This window comes from Primulina tabacum, chromosome 5 (genome assembly GCF_025594145.1).
Source record: "Primulina tabacum isolate GXHZ01 chromosome 5, ASM2559414v2, whole genome shotgun sequence".
Taxonomy (NCBI): Eukaryota; Viridiplantae; Streptophyta; class Magnoliopsida; order Lamiales; family Gesneriaceae; genus Primulina; species Primulina tabacum.
This window is the reverse complement of record NC_134554.1, coordinates 42,691,426-42,707,965: the sequence shown is the minus strand read 5'-3', so window position 1 is coordinate 42,707,965 and position 16,540 is coordinate 42,691,426. Positions and strand designations below refer to the sequence as shown.

At 36.7% G+C, this 16,540-nt stretch overlaps 1 protein-coding gene across 8 annotated transcripts; it reads right to left on the bottom strand.

The window, feature by feature from the left end:
- Positions 1 to 868: 868 nt before the first annotated feature.
- On the bottom strand, positions 869 to 14,254 carry LOC142547801 (phospholipase D zeta 1-like). 8 transcript variants are annotated; one of them, XR_012820733.1, is made up of 9 exons: positions 12,745 to 14,254; positions 12,078 to 12,179; positions 9,028 to 9,146; positions 8,745 to 8,942; positions 8,047 to 8,145; positions 7,374 to 7,505; positions 7,187 to 7,239; positions 2,317 to 3,278; positions 869 to 1,109 (listed from the first exon to the last, which is right to left on the bottom strand). XR_012820733.1 is itself a non-coding variant. In XM_075656260.1 (8 exons), exons 1-7 carry the CDS (start codon positions 12,809 to 12,811, stop codon positions 7,235 to 7,237), a joined length of 753 nt encoding a protein of 250 aa, XP_075512375.1. In that variant the 5' UTR covers positions 12,812 to 14,254; the 3' UTR covers positions 869 to 3,278; positions 7,187 to 7,234. The 8 variants fall into 8 exon arrangements, 3 of the variants coding, with proteins under 3 accessions (XP_075512375.1, XP_075512374.1, XP_075512376.1); XR_012820737.1 differs by having other exon boundaries at positions 869 to 3,278; positions 6,775 to 7,239; positions 7,343 to 7,505; XR_012820736.1 differs by having other exon boundaries at positions 869 to 3,278; positions 6,775 to 7,239.
- Positions 14,255 to 16,540: the final 2,286 nt, after the last annotated feature.

The following is a 16,540-nucleotide window of genomic DNA, read 5'->3' as shown; positions in this document are numbered from 1 at the left end:
TATAGATTCGAATTTCGCGACTAATCCTGGTAAATCTGGTCGCGCGAATTCCGTTTGTTTTTTTTTTTTTTTTTTGCTGATTTCGATCGATTTATGTGTGATTGTTCATTGGAAATGGTATGGAGATGGTCGGCCGTGGTAAGGCGACGGCTGGTCATGGTCGCTGCCGACTGGTTTGGCCGGAGGTGGTGGCTGCGGCGGGTTTGAAGGTTAGGGTTTCGAATTTGGGTTTTTTTTTGGTGATTTAAGACCTTGTTTGATTTCTAATTTTGAACCAGCTTTTGTAATCCAGAATTTTGACCATTTATTAAATTTTGTTTTCCGCAATTCTGATTTGTGAAATTAAATTCGACCATTTCAAAATTTAATTGCATGAAATAAAATTAATATGAAATTATTCATTATTTTATCGTCTTTGTTTATTTCGATAAAATATTTGTGGATGAATAATTTTGAGGTACAAATATTTTATTTCTTGAATATTTGGTCTCTATGCTTTATTTGGCCCAATTAGGGTAAATTAAATTTTCTTGTGAAAATTTTAAGTTAAGTTGATATCTTGTTTCTCAAATTTGGTTAAATTTAAATTACATGTTAATAAATTGATTTTTTGAGATATATAGATATTGTTCAAGTTCAAAATAAATTGTGGTTCAATTTATTTGAAAAATAGTCGGCCCAAAGGAAGACTATTTTTTGGTTAAATTCCAAACACAATAGATGATTTTAAAGTGCATCTAGATCTATGCGGAAAATAACCGGCCCAAAGGAAGATTATTTTCTGGCCAGATTTTAGATTCAATATGTAACGTACCATACTTTTTACCTCTTAAAATTTGCGGAAAAATTAAAAATTTTCTTAAATGAGTAATCAAACTTCAATTTCGATAACGTAAATCGTACGTCCCAAAAGTAGTTGCAACAAAAGGTCTAAAAATAAAGTTTGACAAAAGTATTTGTTTGAAATCTCATAATCGGTAGCTTGAAATCAGAGTATTTGAACATTTTCATAAAAACTAAAAACTTGGGCGGTCCTCGAGTCTAGCCTCCTACTCAATCCAAGCCAGCTCCTTGGTCCCCACCCCTAGTCTCCTCGAAATCATCCTCACCTGCATCGATCAAGTCTAGTGAGTCTAAAGACTCAACACGTATAAACTGGAAGTAACAAGTAATACGTAATAAAATCACAAGCAACTTTAAAATAGGAAGTACATACTGAAACTTGAACTTGCATATCAAAAGCTTGAACATACGTACATACATACATAGACGTGCCATTGTCATAAAACTTACTTAAACATGCTTGCATACTTGATCATACATAACTTCATCATTTTGCGTAGAGGCATGTTTCAAAGCAAGTGACCCATAACATAATTCGCCTGATCAGACTAAACCACGGTATTGGGCTGACAGGGACGAATCCACTGCCACATACATGAGATCCCCGTTCATGCTTTAACGGGTGGATTGGTCCCCGTTCATGCTTTAACGCTTTTCAATCCTGATCTAAACTCGTTCATGATTTAACGGGGTGGATTGGTCCCTGGTCATGCTTTACCGCTTTCCAATCACATACATAAATTGGTCACAAGACATTTAGCATACCTCAAAAACTGAAATATTTTCTTTGCACGTCACACATACTTACTTGGCGTTGAGGGATTCGTTGGATCTCGTTTGGGGGCGCTGCTGCAACATACTAAACAGAGTTCAAGTACTTAATTTCCATACTTAGACATAATTATAGTGCTCACCACCCAAAATGGCAATTTTCTTATGGCGTTTTAAATCGCTCGAGACTAGACTTCCTTCAATCATTGTACTAAGCCATGACATCAACTCCCGAAACAAATCCTAACATGACATGTGAACATTTCCCAAAACATAGAGACAAGAGCCTAAAATAGTGTTTTAAAAAGTCATGGATGAGCGCCTAGGCGCTGGACAGTGCTGTGCTGCGGCGCCACAAGGGCAGCGCCGCGGCGCCTGACTTGCGCAGAATGGGCGCTGCGGCCTCCTTGGCGAGCACTGCGGCGCTAATCCAACACACAACTAACCCAAAATAACACATTTTGATGCAATTTTAAAAGTCACGCTTAAACGACTCGAACCGATGCAACGAGACTCGTCTTAGGACACTATGACAAGGATTCAACTCAAACAATGTCTCCAAAACAACGACGCGCAAAAACTACGCAACATAATCCGTAAACATGAATTTTGACAACAAAATACTTCCTACGACTTCTAATGCAACCAAGTATCTACCGACACAAGACTAAGCACCAAAATTCATCCCAATGTCATACTCACAATATCCAAACGCACCAGCGATCCACCAACGGTTCCCCATGAAGCCTGCAACTCAAAAACTTCAAGAATACATCAATACAAAATTTTTCCAAAAAACGCAGTTTGAGCAGTCCTACGAAAAACACCGTAACTCACTCAATTTTTATCCAAATATTTCGAATCTTATATCAAATCGAAGGTATAAAAAATTTCTACGATTTCATGTTGAAAGTTTTCTCAAAATCGCGACCGAACAATAGCAGAAATTCAAAATATAGTGAAAAACGAAATTTCAGATCTAAAAACGTTCAAAAATTGATTCGACAAGTTTATGCTCAAACTTCCACATAACATACACATGTTTTCATACATAATCAACATCACAAAACGTAATATAACGAGATCGATGAAGAAACGACAGATTATACATGCCTTTCGATATGAAAAACTCACGATACGGCAATACCGAAGCGGAGACGGAGCGAGGCTTGATCCGGGACGATTGTGACACTAAAATCTTGCAATAAAACTCACGAGAATTTGCTTGAATGCTGAAGGGAATGGGGCGGCTGCTGTTTCTCTCAAGAACCCTAAGGTTTGCTCTCTCAAAAATAAGTAAATCTGAAAATAGAGTGTTTGTGTGTGTGATAAAATGCGTGTGTGTGTACTCGGTGTGTGTGTGTTTAACTAAATTAAGGGATTAGAATATTGCTTAGATTAAAATTTAACAACTAATTAAATGTTAATCAACCACTAACTTGACTAAAAGCCTATTAATTAAAAATAAAAATGCACATGCACTAAATCTTTAAAAGTTTTAAAATCTTAAAATTACTAAATAATTCAATTAGACTTTAAAAATGCTAAAAACTTATAAATCATTTAAAAATGTCTCAATCCTAACTTAAAATAAATTACCACGTTTTAAAATTACCAAAAATCGTCACTGGTCTCTTCTCCTCGATCCCGCATCGAATATTCGCCTGAAACATGAAACTCAAGAAAGCATTTTAACGTGCACCACATAAACATAATTAATTTAAAATAATGCATTTTAAATAAATCATGACCATTAAAATCATTTTAAACTTAAATAAAAGATTTAATCATTAAATAAATGCATGAGATTTACGTGTACTGATTTTTGGGCTCTACACAATATATCTCCTTCAAGTGCATTTATATCTATGCGGAAGGTTATTTTTTGACCAGATTATAAGCACATAATTATGTGGTCTTAAAGAGTGTCAAAACTATGCATAAATTAATCGGCCCAAAGGAAGATTATTTTCTTGCGAGATTGAAGACACGTTATATGACATTAAATTGTGTTATATTTATGCAGAAAATGATCGGCCCAAAGAAAGGTCATTTTCTGGTCAAATTTTAACACAATATGTGGTACTAAATATGTGATAATTTCGGATTTATCCATGCATGCAATTGTCGGTCCAAAGAAAGACATATTGTTGGTCGGATTTATTATCAATATTTAATAACCATGATGGTTGAGTGTACTATTTACAAATTGTTATTTTTCTTCAAAGACTAAATATCAATGTTGTGCTAGGTATCTTTTATTATGGGCCCACCACCAGCATGCTTAAATTTTGTGATTTATTTAATTTAAAATATATGCATGGACTATATTTTATTGTGAGTTTTTTGTTCTATTTTGTTATAGCATCTTCTATATCTGCTAATCTAAACAACATTCCAGTACTTAATGGCTCAAAGTTCAAGAAATGGAAAGAACATGTTATGATAGTGCTCGGCTGCATGGATTTGGACTATGCGCTAAGGGAAGATCGCTCCACACTTTTGATCAGTTCAGGAACTGCTGATCTAAAGGGTTCTTTGGAAAAGTGGGAGCGATCAAATCGCATGAGTCTGATGATTATGAAACATTCCATTCCAGATACTATAAGGGGTTCAATTCCTGAAGAAAATGATGCTAAAAAGTTCCTAACTCAAATAGCAGATCATTTCGCTACAAACGAAAAGGTCGATACAAGTACTATTCTGAATAAACTTGTCTCAATGCGGTACAAAGAGAAAGAGAACATAAGGGAGTACATAATGGAAATGTCAAATCTTGTGACTCGACTAAAAGCATTCAAGTTGGAATTGTCGGAATACATAGTCGTGCATTTAGTCTTGATCTATCTACCTGCGCAATTTAATCAATTCAAAATAAGTTATAATACCCAGAAGGAAAAGTGGACTTTGAATGAGCTTATTGCGCAGTGCGTTTAGGAGGAGGAGAGATTGAAACAAGATGTGATTGAAGGTGCTCACTTGGCATCTAACTATCAAGGTAATTGCATCAATAAAAAAAGGAAATAGGAGCAATAAGGAAGGAAACTCTGGGACTTCACAGCATATGGAGCAACAGAAACAAGATAAAGTGATCACTTGTTTCTTTTGCAAAAGGACTGATGGTCATGTGAAGAAGGATTATCCCAAATACGCCAATTGGCGTGCAAAGAAAAGATTGCCTAAGGAGCCGGTTGCCGACTGATGATGAAAGATACATCTTATGAAAAATGACAATAAGATTGATGATGCCTTTTTAAAAGCTTTATTTAGGCACTGAGATTTTTTATTTTCTGGTTGAATTTGGAAATTACTTTTTTCACATTTTTTTAGACGAAATTTGATTTTAGTTTCATGTTTAGACAAATCAAGTTTTTTCCTTTATCCATGTGGTATTTTCAATTTTTCGAAATTCAAATATATTTGGTATGAGTTCCTTGTTTGATAAGCTTGATAAATTGAACATCCATATTTTAAATGACATTGACATTATGCATGCATGAAATTTTGAAATTAAATGAAAATTAATTTCGTATGTTGACTTTAGTGGGAGTGAGTAAATTGAAAAGTCAACATTGAGAAGAATATATTGATGTTTATGTCTCACATATGTTTTTGTATAAATTTTATCGGGTGGTAATCTCATTCGGATTTATAGAGAACATTGTTTAAATATTGTGAATATCATTAGAATGTTGGACAGATATTTAAGAAACCCGATATTGGATTATTAATCGGGTTATGCGGTACATAAAGTGAATAAAGGATTTTATGCCCACACATCGGAAATCTGACATTTGAAAATAGTTTGATATTTGGAATCCGAATAAAGTTGCGGAATTTTATCACCGGTAATGATCATTGGTCTAAGAAACCATTGATGATTAATTGTAATAATAAAGGCGCTATATTATATTTAAAGAACAACTGAAACTTGTCAAAATCAAACTATATTGACATGAAGCTTCTAGTTGGAAGGAAATAATTCAGAGTGGTTGTGTGTCAATTGAGCATGTTATTGCAAACTCTATAATTGCAGATGTGTTTGTCATGGGTTGGCCACCCAAGATTTTTTGGACATGTGACACACATTGGTGTTGTCCATATAGTTAATATGCATGTACAGTGGGAGTTTGTATTCGGTTTAAACATTGACTCATTTGACATGATTTGAGTTTCTGTACAGATTAAGGTTTATTTGAATTACTCTGAAATAAAGTGATGACTTTCATTGCGGTTTAGCATTTGGTTGAAAGTATGTTATTGTACTCTTTGAGTAATTAGGAGGACCAGTTGGAAATATAGGTTTTATTCTGGGATCACATTTATGTATTTCCATGCTACACATCCATACTTGATCTATGTTATTGATTATGCTAATATTGTGATCATTGATGGGTCCAGTGATTTTAAATACAGCGATGACTGCTTTGGTTCAATATTGGTGTAATTGATAGACCAGATTGTTAGGTAATATTTTGGTTTAGATAGCAAGAGCTTCAATCCAGTTTTTGCATATACAATATCCGGATAACTTATGTGGTCCAAGTGGGAGATTGTTAGAATTATTTTGTGGGTTCACATAATTTAATTAATTGTACATGGACAAGCTATTTAATAAAAGACCTAATAAAGTGATCTAATTAATTATGGGTTTCTAAAATATTAAATAAATTGATATGGTCCACCTTGTGTGTAGAAATCCAGCCCAATTAGGTCTTCTATAATGAATTGAAGACTGCTAAGGTTATGTTCCCCAAGGCACAGAGAATACAACACAGAATATATACGGCGCACATATTCTAGATCTCTCTCCTTCTCCCATCAAAGGCAAGAATAAGGTGGTCGATTCTCTGTTGCCTTGGAAGATCCATAACTCTGACGCTAGATCAATTAATGGATTCTGTTACGTGTTTACTGTTATTCATATTTTCTGATAATTCGACATGAATTCCTGGCGTGTTGTGATATATAGATTTGATTACATGATTTATAGATTTAATATTATTAAATCTCCAACAAATACATCTTGGTAGATCATAGTATTTGTCTGTCAACAACAGAATTGCATGGTTAAAATCTAAAAATCTGGAATATGACCATAATGCAAAACTTTATTACAATAAACTTCATAATCATTTTTGGTGCTCAATATGCCCTTACCTATTAACGAAGTAGATTTAAACTTGGAATAAAACAGATAAATCATCCAAGCAATGGAGATAAGGGTTGTGAGAATGCAAGTGAGATAGATGCAGACAGCTCCCACATCTCGCAATGATAAACAGAATAAGAGGTCAAAGATTGAGAGAAGGAAATATTATAGTTCACATGTCAAGACAGAAATCTACATTTTTTACAACTTTTTTGGTATTTTACCTGGGCAACAGGTAAGAGCCTGATGTTATAGAACCTGATGTTATAGCCTATTCCAATACTTAACGAGAGATACTCATGGGATCACTAATGCTTATGTTTCAATTTAAAATCTTCCTTATTAACTGTTTTGTGCAAGCTGTTTTTTGCCAAAGCGAGAAGAAGCTTTGATATCAAAAATTTATATTGTCATCCTCACCTTCGCAGTGGCCATCCATACATCTCTATCACTGGGTATCTTATTTGATTAACCTGAAATAGTTAAATTTTAAAGCATGAGAAAATTCATGTTTTAAATATTTCAGTATTCCATTTAATATTCATCCAAACTCAATCTGAAAATTTAGAGATGCACCGGAAATATAGCTATGATTAATGAAATCAACCTCCCTAACAAGAAGACCTAGGTTTTCGGACCACAGCGTAAGGCGAAGACTCGATGCAAACTTTCCACCTCTCCAAGTCTTGCCTCCCATCCATAAATCAACAAATTCTTTGTCCTCGATCAGCACACCAATCTGAAATGGTACAATATACAGTTAAAAGTAAAAAAAAAAAAAACAGTAATCTATTCCACCAGTTCAACACCACATCCACTTTCTACCTCCTGAAACCAAAGCAGGAGAAAATCTAGATAGATAGAACTAGAACTTTATGAATGAAAACCAACTGAAAGTTCGTGTGATATCCACATAGAACAATAGTGTAGCAGCAGTTCACAATGGAATCAGCGCAGAGCATGCAGTATTCTGAGAGGCCGACAATGCAGGCTAGAGTAGTGATTTTCTAATGCTTCTGCCTGATGTAAGTTTGAGCAGATGGAATCTGAAAACTTGTGCAAGAGGGACGGGAGTATGGCCATGTCACAGTGAGCAAATAAAGCCATAAGATTATGTTACACACTGGTTCCATTCATTACATCACAGCTCCGAGAAGAATCTTTTTATACCAGAAAGTCAATTAATCCTAATGACGCTGAAACAAACAGGTCTCATTCCGCACTAAAGTTCCAAAAGTACCAAAGGTAAGAGTTACTTACTAAGCAAATTTTGGTAATACCTCAGAATCTCTAGATCCAAGCAAACTTCTGTCCGTATTTGCAGAGCCAATTAAGGTAGTATGATCATCAATGATCATGATCTTGCTGTGAACATAAACCTGATGAAACAAAGGCACTTTAATAAGTCCTGTTAGAAAAAGTAATATACCTTATAAGCCATCCACTAACTCATGACAATATAAACTTATCCACCACTTTATAACAAGATGAATAAACAGAGTTTACATCTAGCCATCCCAAACTTAAGGTTTCAGAAGAAGCAAACGAGAAATATTATGGCGGTCATCTGCACTTCAAGTTCTTTTCCTTCACTTAGCATGTCAGTCAAAAGCAATCAATATTTTAAGCTCAATCAAAAACTTATGAAGCACATTTTCGAGGTTTGTAAAGAAAACTTCAAACCAACTGATGTTTTTGGTTGACATACGGCTTATTTTTCCTATCCAATTAAAAAATGAAAATTTAGAAGCATTAATTATACGTGAAGTATAATTCACCAATGATGGTCAGAAATGAACAATTCTTTCCCCCCTTATATACTCCATCTTTTTTATGGTTTTGGTCAACTAAATTTACTCATCCAAAATCAAAGTTGCCAAAGAGGCACTGGAAGGTCTATGCCTCAGGTACTGGATGTCAAATGATCAACAAAAGATCATATATGTATTTGCAGTGCAGAAGGGAAAAACACGTGTACCTGGCTGGAGGAGAGAGGACCACCTTCATAAAGTCTTCCATAAGCTCTCAGACCATAGAAAGAAATATAATCATGCATTCTAGGGCCAACAAGATCATACAGATTATGCAGTATTGAATTATTTCCCCGGGAAATTGTTCGATATTGCCAATGCATGATTGCTCTTACAGATGCAGCACCAGAATCATCAACACCACCCTTTTCAAATAGAGCACATTTCAAATTCTGCGGAACTATTCAGTATTGGAAGTAGATATGTACCAGAAAACTTTGTTGTCATTACCTGAAAGCCTTGTAGAAGAGGTATAACAATAATAACCCTGAAACATTTTTTCTCATTGTGTGCTCGCATTATCCGTTTATATAATGCTTCTAAAACGCGATTGACAATAATTTCATCACCTGATAAACCAGAGATGAAGAATTGGTTATGAAAACAAAATCCAGTCAGGTGCAAGTTAGAAAGGAATTTAGATGTTTTTAGCACTTCTAATAGAGCAAAAAATTGTACACCAATAGCTACTACATGCAGTTGGCTCCAATTTTCAAAAAAGTGAAAAGTACATTCTATATACTTATTAAAGCCATATCATCGTATATCTGTATTAATCCATCACAATCTTTTGTCAGACCATAGCTAAGTAGAGATTATACAAAACTATGTGGCTCTACTTTGCTCTATATTTAAGACAATCTCATGACTCACGATATCTAAGAGAGAGAACAACATACAAAAACCCACTCCACTGACAGGCAAGTAAATGGATTCAGGTCATCCAATATTACAAATTCAGCGTTTTCTAATTTCTAGTGCAGAGTTTGAGGGTTAGTGGACAGAATTCAGGCATGCAAGATCACATAAAAAATTCATCATTTTCTAGTGCCAGCAGGTTTTTAAGGTGTAGCAATTGAAATAGGATACATAGAAACAGGCATACAACTCAAATGCAGGAAAATTCTAACAAATAGATAATTCATTCAGATCGAGGAGGCTGGCATGGCTTTACAAATACATCTCATGATGATTGTCTACAACAATACCAGCACTCGATTCACAAAGGCTTAGATAAGTATCAAGATAGTCAGCACAATGATTGTTTTGATGTCTGAAAATGAATAGCACAGGCACAAAACAATTAACATTTCTGTAAAATAACAAACAGGTGACAGATAAAACAACTTGTTGCAAGAACATATTAAATGGTCGAAGCAATCAGAATGTGCATTTTCCTATAAATACAGTTTCTTGACATGAATAGGACTTTAGTGAGCCAATTCAACTTATATTATGTTCAGAACCTCGGAACTGAACCTGTCATTTGTAGTGAAAAGTCAGTGCCTAAATTTGTTCATGGTATGATATTTTAGTAATTGTAAATTTGAGAGGAAAAACTCAAGTGTTTTATTTCTCAAGACTAATTCACGTTGTATAGATTACAATTGATGCAACTACCTCCGAAAAATCAGAAAAAATATTATCCTATTAATTTAATTAATTTAAAAGATTGAAACACAACAAATATTATCCAATATATATCTTCATATTTATCTACACTCCCCCTCAAAATTTATGTTATATGTTGATGATACCAAGCTTGGTGACAAGAAATTCATGATTGTGTTCTGATAGTCCATTCGTAAGTAGATCCGCAAGTTGATTAGATGTGGGTATTCACTGTTAATAATCCTTTCATCTAGCTTGTCTTTGATGAAGTGTCGATCAACTTCCACATGTTTGGTTCTATCGTGATAAGCCAGGTTGTGAGCAATACTGATAGTGTACTTGGTGTCAAAATAGAGATGCATGGGATCTTTGCATTCTACCTTAAGTTCTTTCAATACTCTCTTAATCCAGACAAGCTCGCAGCCTCCACGTGCCATGGCTCTATCTTCGGCTTTTGCACTGCTCCTTGCAACAACTGACTGTTTTTTTCTCCGCCATGTCATTATGTTCCCCATACCACTATACAATAACCTGATGTTGGCTTTCTATCATAAATTGAACCAGAACAATCTACATCTGTAAACGTACTCACTCTCAGATCATCATTCTTTGTCAAGAACAAACCTCTGTTTGGAGTTTGACTCAAGTATCAAAAGATTCTGTAGACTGTGTCCAGATGACATTGACATGATAAGTGCATATATGGGCTCACTAGGCTTACCGCAAATGCAATGCCAGGTCGAGTATGTGAGAGGTAGATAAATTTCCCAACGAGATGCTGATATCTTTCTACATCCACTGGTTACCCTCAAACACTTTTTGTTTGTTTCCCAACTCGATTGATATCTTACTTGGTTTACATCCCAACATGCTTACCTCTCTAACAGGTCCAAAGTGTATTTTCTTTGAGAAACTGAAATGCATTTTTTTGCTCATAGCAATCTCCAGTCCCAAGAAATATCTCAAAGTTTCAAAGTCTTTAATCTCGAACTCTTTTGCCATCATACGCTTAACTTCTTCCATTCTTGACTTTCACTTCCAGTTAAAATGATGTCACCCACATAAACAATGATAACAATGATATTTCCTTTCTCGGAGTGTTTAATAAACAATGTGTCGTCTGTTTGTCCCTGATAGTATCCAAACTTCATGATGACTCTGGAAAATCTATGAAACTATGACGTGGAGACTGTTCCAGTCCATAAAGCGTAGATGGGGAAAATACGAAATATTCTCAAAAAATGTGACGTCATGGGAGAAATGATTTTTTTGTACGAGGACAATAGCAACATTACCCTTTTTTTTAATGAAACAGTACCCTTTCTGAGTAGGAGAGTATCCTACAAAAACTGATTTAACTGCCATATGATCAAGTTTGCCTCGAAGATGGTCATGAATCTGCACAAAAGCGGTACGCCCAAAGGTCTTAAGCGAAAGGCTGATGGAAGGACGAATGTGAGGGAAGATGGAAGTTAAGATGGACATGCGTGTGTAGAAATTTAATGGACGACTGGGTAGACGATTGATTTAAGTAGGCAGCTGTAACAGCTGCATCCCCCCATAAGAACTTAGGTACACTCATTGTGAACAATAAAGCACGAGCAACTTCTAAGATGTGATGATTTTTCTTCATGATACTCCATTTTGTTGTGGTGTATTGACACAAGAACTCTGGTGAACAATCAATTGGTGCTGTAGATAGGAACCAAGAATAATATTGAAATATTATTCTTTACCATTGTCGGTTTTAAGAGCATGTATATGGGTATGAAATTGAGTCTTAAATCATGTTGTGAAAACTTTTTAAAATTGTTATATCAGATTTATGCTAGAGTAGGTAAAAGTAACTCTTATGTGATCGTCAATGAAAGTGAGAAACTATTTTTTACCAGTGCGATTGGGAATTTGTGATGATCTCCAAATATCACTGAACGAGAGAAAATGGGGCAGATGTTGTATATTGCTTAGGTGCAAAAGTGACACGAGTATGCCTGGAAAGTTCACAAAATTCACATCGAAGTAAACTCAAATCTTTAATATTCTGAAATAATGAAGGAAACAACTAAGCTAAATAAGAAAAACTGGGGTGACCTAATCTAAAGTATTGTAACATAATTTCTTGAAAGTTTGAAACATGGCTAGACTTAACACTAGAAACTAGAGACTGTTGACTTGAAGACGAAGCATGCCCAAGAAAATAAAGGCCATCGTGAAGCCTAGCACATCCAATCATCCTCCCCGATAGTGGGTCCAAATTGACACGAAACAGGTAAGAAGTTAGCAACACACTGTCACGAGTGAGTTTACTAATAGAGATTAGGTTACAGCGCAAGGATGAAACATGAAAAGCATTTTTAAGACAATTCTCCCGTAAACTTGAATATCGCCATATCCAGCAACTCGAGTGAGGGAACCATCAGCAATCTTGACAGAAATCTGGTTAGGACGTTGAGTATAAGAGCAGAAAAGTTTGGAGTCCCAGTCATGTGATCAGAAGCTCTAAAATCTACAATCGAAGATGGTGTAATGCAAGAATTAAAGAATGATCAAGTGTACCAGATTGGGTCAAGTAGAATGACCGGACTGGGGAACTTGAAGACGGAATGAGAGCTGTTTCACGCATAAGCTTGCAATATTGCTCAATCTTCTATATTTGGTCCTTAGTGAAGGGAGCCGAAATGCTAGAGTTGATGGGCTGCTCTTGAATAGATTGCATCTGGAAACTTCGACCATCGTGCTTCTCCCTTGGCAAATTGGTTTACCCACAATTTTCCAGCATTTGTCTTTCATATGGCCTGTGGGCGATGGCAATGATCACACCAAGGCCTTTTGCCAAGCCGCTGTCCCAGACTGGATAGATTGCCCGAAGCCAAGGCAAAAGTTTCAGGAGCTGAGATAGTAATAGGAAACTCAGGCTGTAGCATCACTTTGCACCTCATATCTTCGTGGCGGACTTTTGCAAATGCACCATCTGGGGATGGGAAGGGATCCCGGGCAACAATCATTACTTTACGTTAAACAAGTGATCTCCAAACCAAGCTAGATAGTCTCCTAGCCGCTTCCAGGTAAGGAGAAATAAGTGAACTCCAATTTTGTGGGGGAAGGGTAAATCCGCTACAGATTCAATCCATCGAACCCTTGTAGCTGTTCCGTGTAGATTTCTCGATCTAAGGAATAAGAAAAGAGTTATGTATAACGTGGGAAATGGTGGAACGGAATAAGATCAGTCCGGTAGGAAGATGGTCATCCAGAAAGAGGGAAAAGCCTAACATTAATATTATATATTAATAGTCTAACATAAAGCGCCTCGCCCAACCGGGTTCCCTTTCCACTATTCCTGACTGAAAAGCCGAGATGGTAGAACAGTGGCAGGAGGCTCGAGAGACCTTGGCACTTTATAAGAGCTGTTCGAGGAGAGGTGTTCCTAATCTGAGCTTCGGTCGACCTTTCTTTAGAGAGAAGAATCACTCCCAAATGTGAAAGAACAAGTCCAGCACTTGCCATAAATCCTGGAGCTCACTGAAGTACTGAGTGACAGAATGTGAGCCTTGTTTCATGTCTTTCAATTTTGACCGAATTTCGAACATATGAGAGGCATTGCCAAGATCAGAGTTCATCTTCCGAGCCGCATCCAGACCTATTTTGCCGTTGTGAACCACAAGTATTGGCAACTGATTGAAGGTTCCATCGAGTACACCACCCATGCGAGGACAATGGAATTTTCTGTAAGCCAAGTATTGTACGTTGCGTCAGTTTTGGCTAGGGCAGAAAGCTCGCCAGTGATGAACCCTAATTTAACTGGAGGTAATTGCGACCATTGAGACGATGATTAGAGATCTGAATTGAAGAGATGTCACCTCCGGACAGAGAGTTGACGCCCAGATATTTGTGACGGTTGTGGAATCGCTGGACAAAGACGACTCGGTGGACATGGTTTAAACACCACAAATATTATCTTAAATATTATCTTATATTTATCTTCATCTTATCATATATTTATTTACAGTAATGTAATAAGAAAAATGCCTTGGTGATTGAGGAATTGTAAGAAATGAAGACATTGCTACCTGAATGATACACTCATATGACCCGGAAAATTAAATGGACAATCTAAATCAGAGTCAATATGCAGAGTGTTTTCTTCAGCAGCCGGGTAAGGAGATGCTCGGGATATTTTCTCCCCTGGCAATCAAGAGCCCGGGCTTTCATTGTAACGTACCGTACTTTTAAACTACTTTAAAATTTGCGGAAAAAAAATTTTTTCTTAATTAAATAGAAATCTTCAAATTTCGATAACAATAAACTGATCATTCAAAATATTTGCAACTAAAAAATCACAAATAAAGTTTGCTAAAAACACTTGTTTAAATAATCGTAAACAATAACGTGAAATCAGAGTATTTGAAACATTGAAAAATTTCTTAAAAACATGGGCGGTCCTCGGGTTTAGCCTCCTTCTCAGTCCAAGTCGGCTCATTGGTCCCCATCCCTCGTCTCCTCAAATTCATCATCACCTGCATCGATCAAGTCTAGTGAGTCTAAAGACTCAACATGCATAAACTGGATATAACAAGTAATACGTAATAAAACCACGTGCATCTTTAAAGTAGAGCGTACATACTTGAAACTTGAACGTAATAGCATAAACATACTTGAAACTTGAACGTAATAGCATAAACATACTTGAAACTTGAACGTAATAGCATAAACATAGACATGCCATCATCATAAAACTTTTCATAAACATGCTTGCTTCATACAAACTTGAACATACATAAACTTCATCATTTTGCGTAGAGATGTGTTTCAAAGCAAGTGACCCATACATAAATGCGCCTGATCAAACTAAACCACAATACTGGGCTGACAGGGAAAATCCACTGCCACATACATGAGATTCCCGGTCATGCTTTACCGGGTGGATTGGTCCCTGGTCATGCTTTATCGCTTTCCAATCCTGATCTAAACCCAGTCATGCTTTACCGGGGTGGAGAGGTCCTCGGACACGTTCACCGACTTCCAAACCCGTTCATAATTTGGTCACAAGACATTTAGCATACCTCAAAAACATAAAATATTTTCTTTTGCACGTCGAGCATACTCACATGGCGTTGAGGGACTAGTTGGATCTCGCTTGGGTCCACTGCTGCACATACTAACATGAGTTCGAATACCTACCTTGCACAACTTAGACGTATAGTCATGCTCACACCCAAAAATGACATTTCCTTATGACATTCTAAATCTCTCGGGACTCGACCTCGTTTAATCATCGTACTAAATCATGACATCAAAACCCCAAAACAATCCCTAAAAAAAATTTAATTTTTTAAAAGGACATGGACCTCGTGTAAGGGTTTGTGTCGGGATCCGTGGCATGACTATATCCGAGGCGGTGGAGAAATCTGTAGCCCGGAGGGAACTTTCTCATCAAGCTACACGTGCAGGAGGGGAGCAGGAGAGAGAGCAGGAGGCAGGAGAGGAGGAAGCGAGGATGGAAGAGAGAATCAAGTGCTGGGTCCAAGTCCCCGACTGTGGTAGAGGTGTGGCGCCCCAAACCTCGCCACGTAATCATACAACATGTGACGTCATATGCATAAAAATTTTTTTTCGACAACGTAATAATATAATGCATATACGACAAAATAATGACATCACCATACTATCTACGTCAGTGTAGCAGAAACAGTTTAATAAATACACACATACAACTCAAATAAGACAATGAACCATATTGTTTCTATTTACTATTAACTACAGGACTGCTTGACTAGACACACCTAGTCCTTCACCACTATCCTGTTTCACGCATAGTCCTGTAACTTGCCCAACAGAAACAGCCCCCAAAGGGTGAGCATATACAACAATTATCATCGTAATACATAACAGTTATATTAACGACATAAAATATAACTGAAATCATAACAGAAATACCTCATTTGCCGTTTCTGGACAATCAGCCAACAACAATCTCAACAACATCACAATGCAACAACATCGACGATACGTCGCACCCCAACACCGGCGACAGCAATATCGTCGAACGAACAACAACATCGACGATACGTCGCACCCCAACACCGGCGACAGCAATATCGTCGAACGAACAACAACATCGACGATACGTCGCACCCCAACACCGGCGACATCAATATCGTCGAACGAATAACAACATCTACGATACGTCGCACCCCAACTCCGACGACAGCAATATCGTTGAACGAACAACATCAACGTGACAACATCAACGAGACGTCTCCCAACAACGATAGTCAACAAAATCAACAATAATGAACAACAACAAATATAATATCAAATCACCCAATTCCGGTGATTTATCATCGTTCAACGC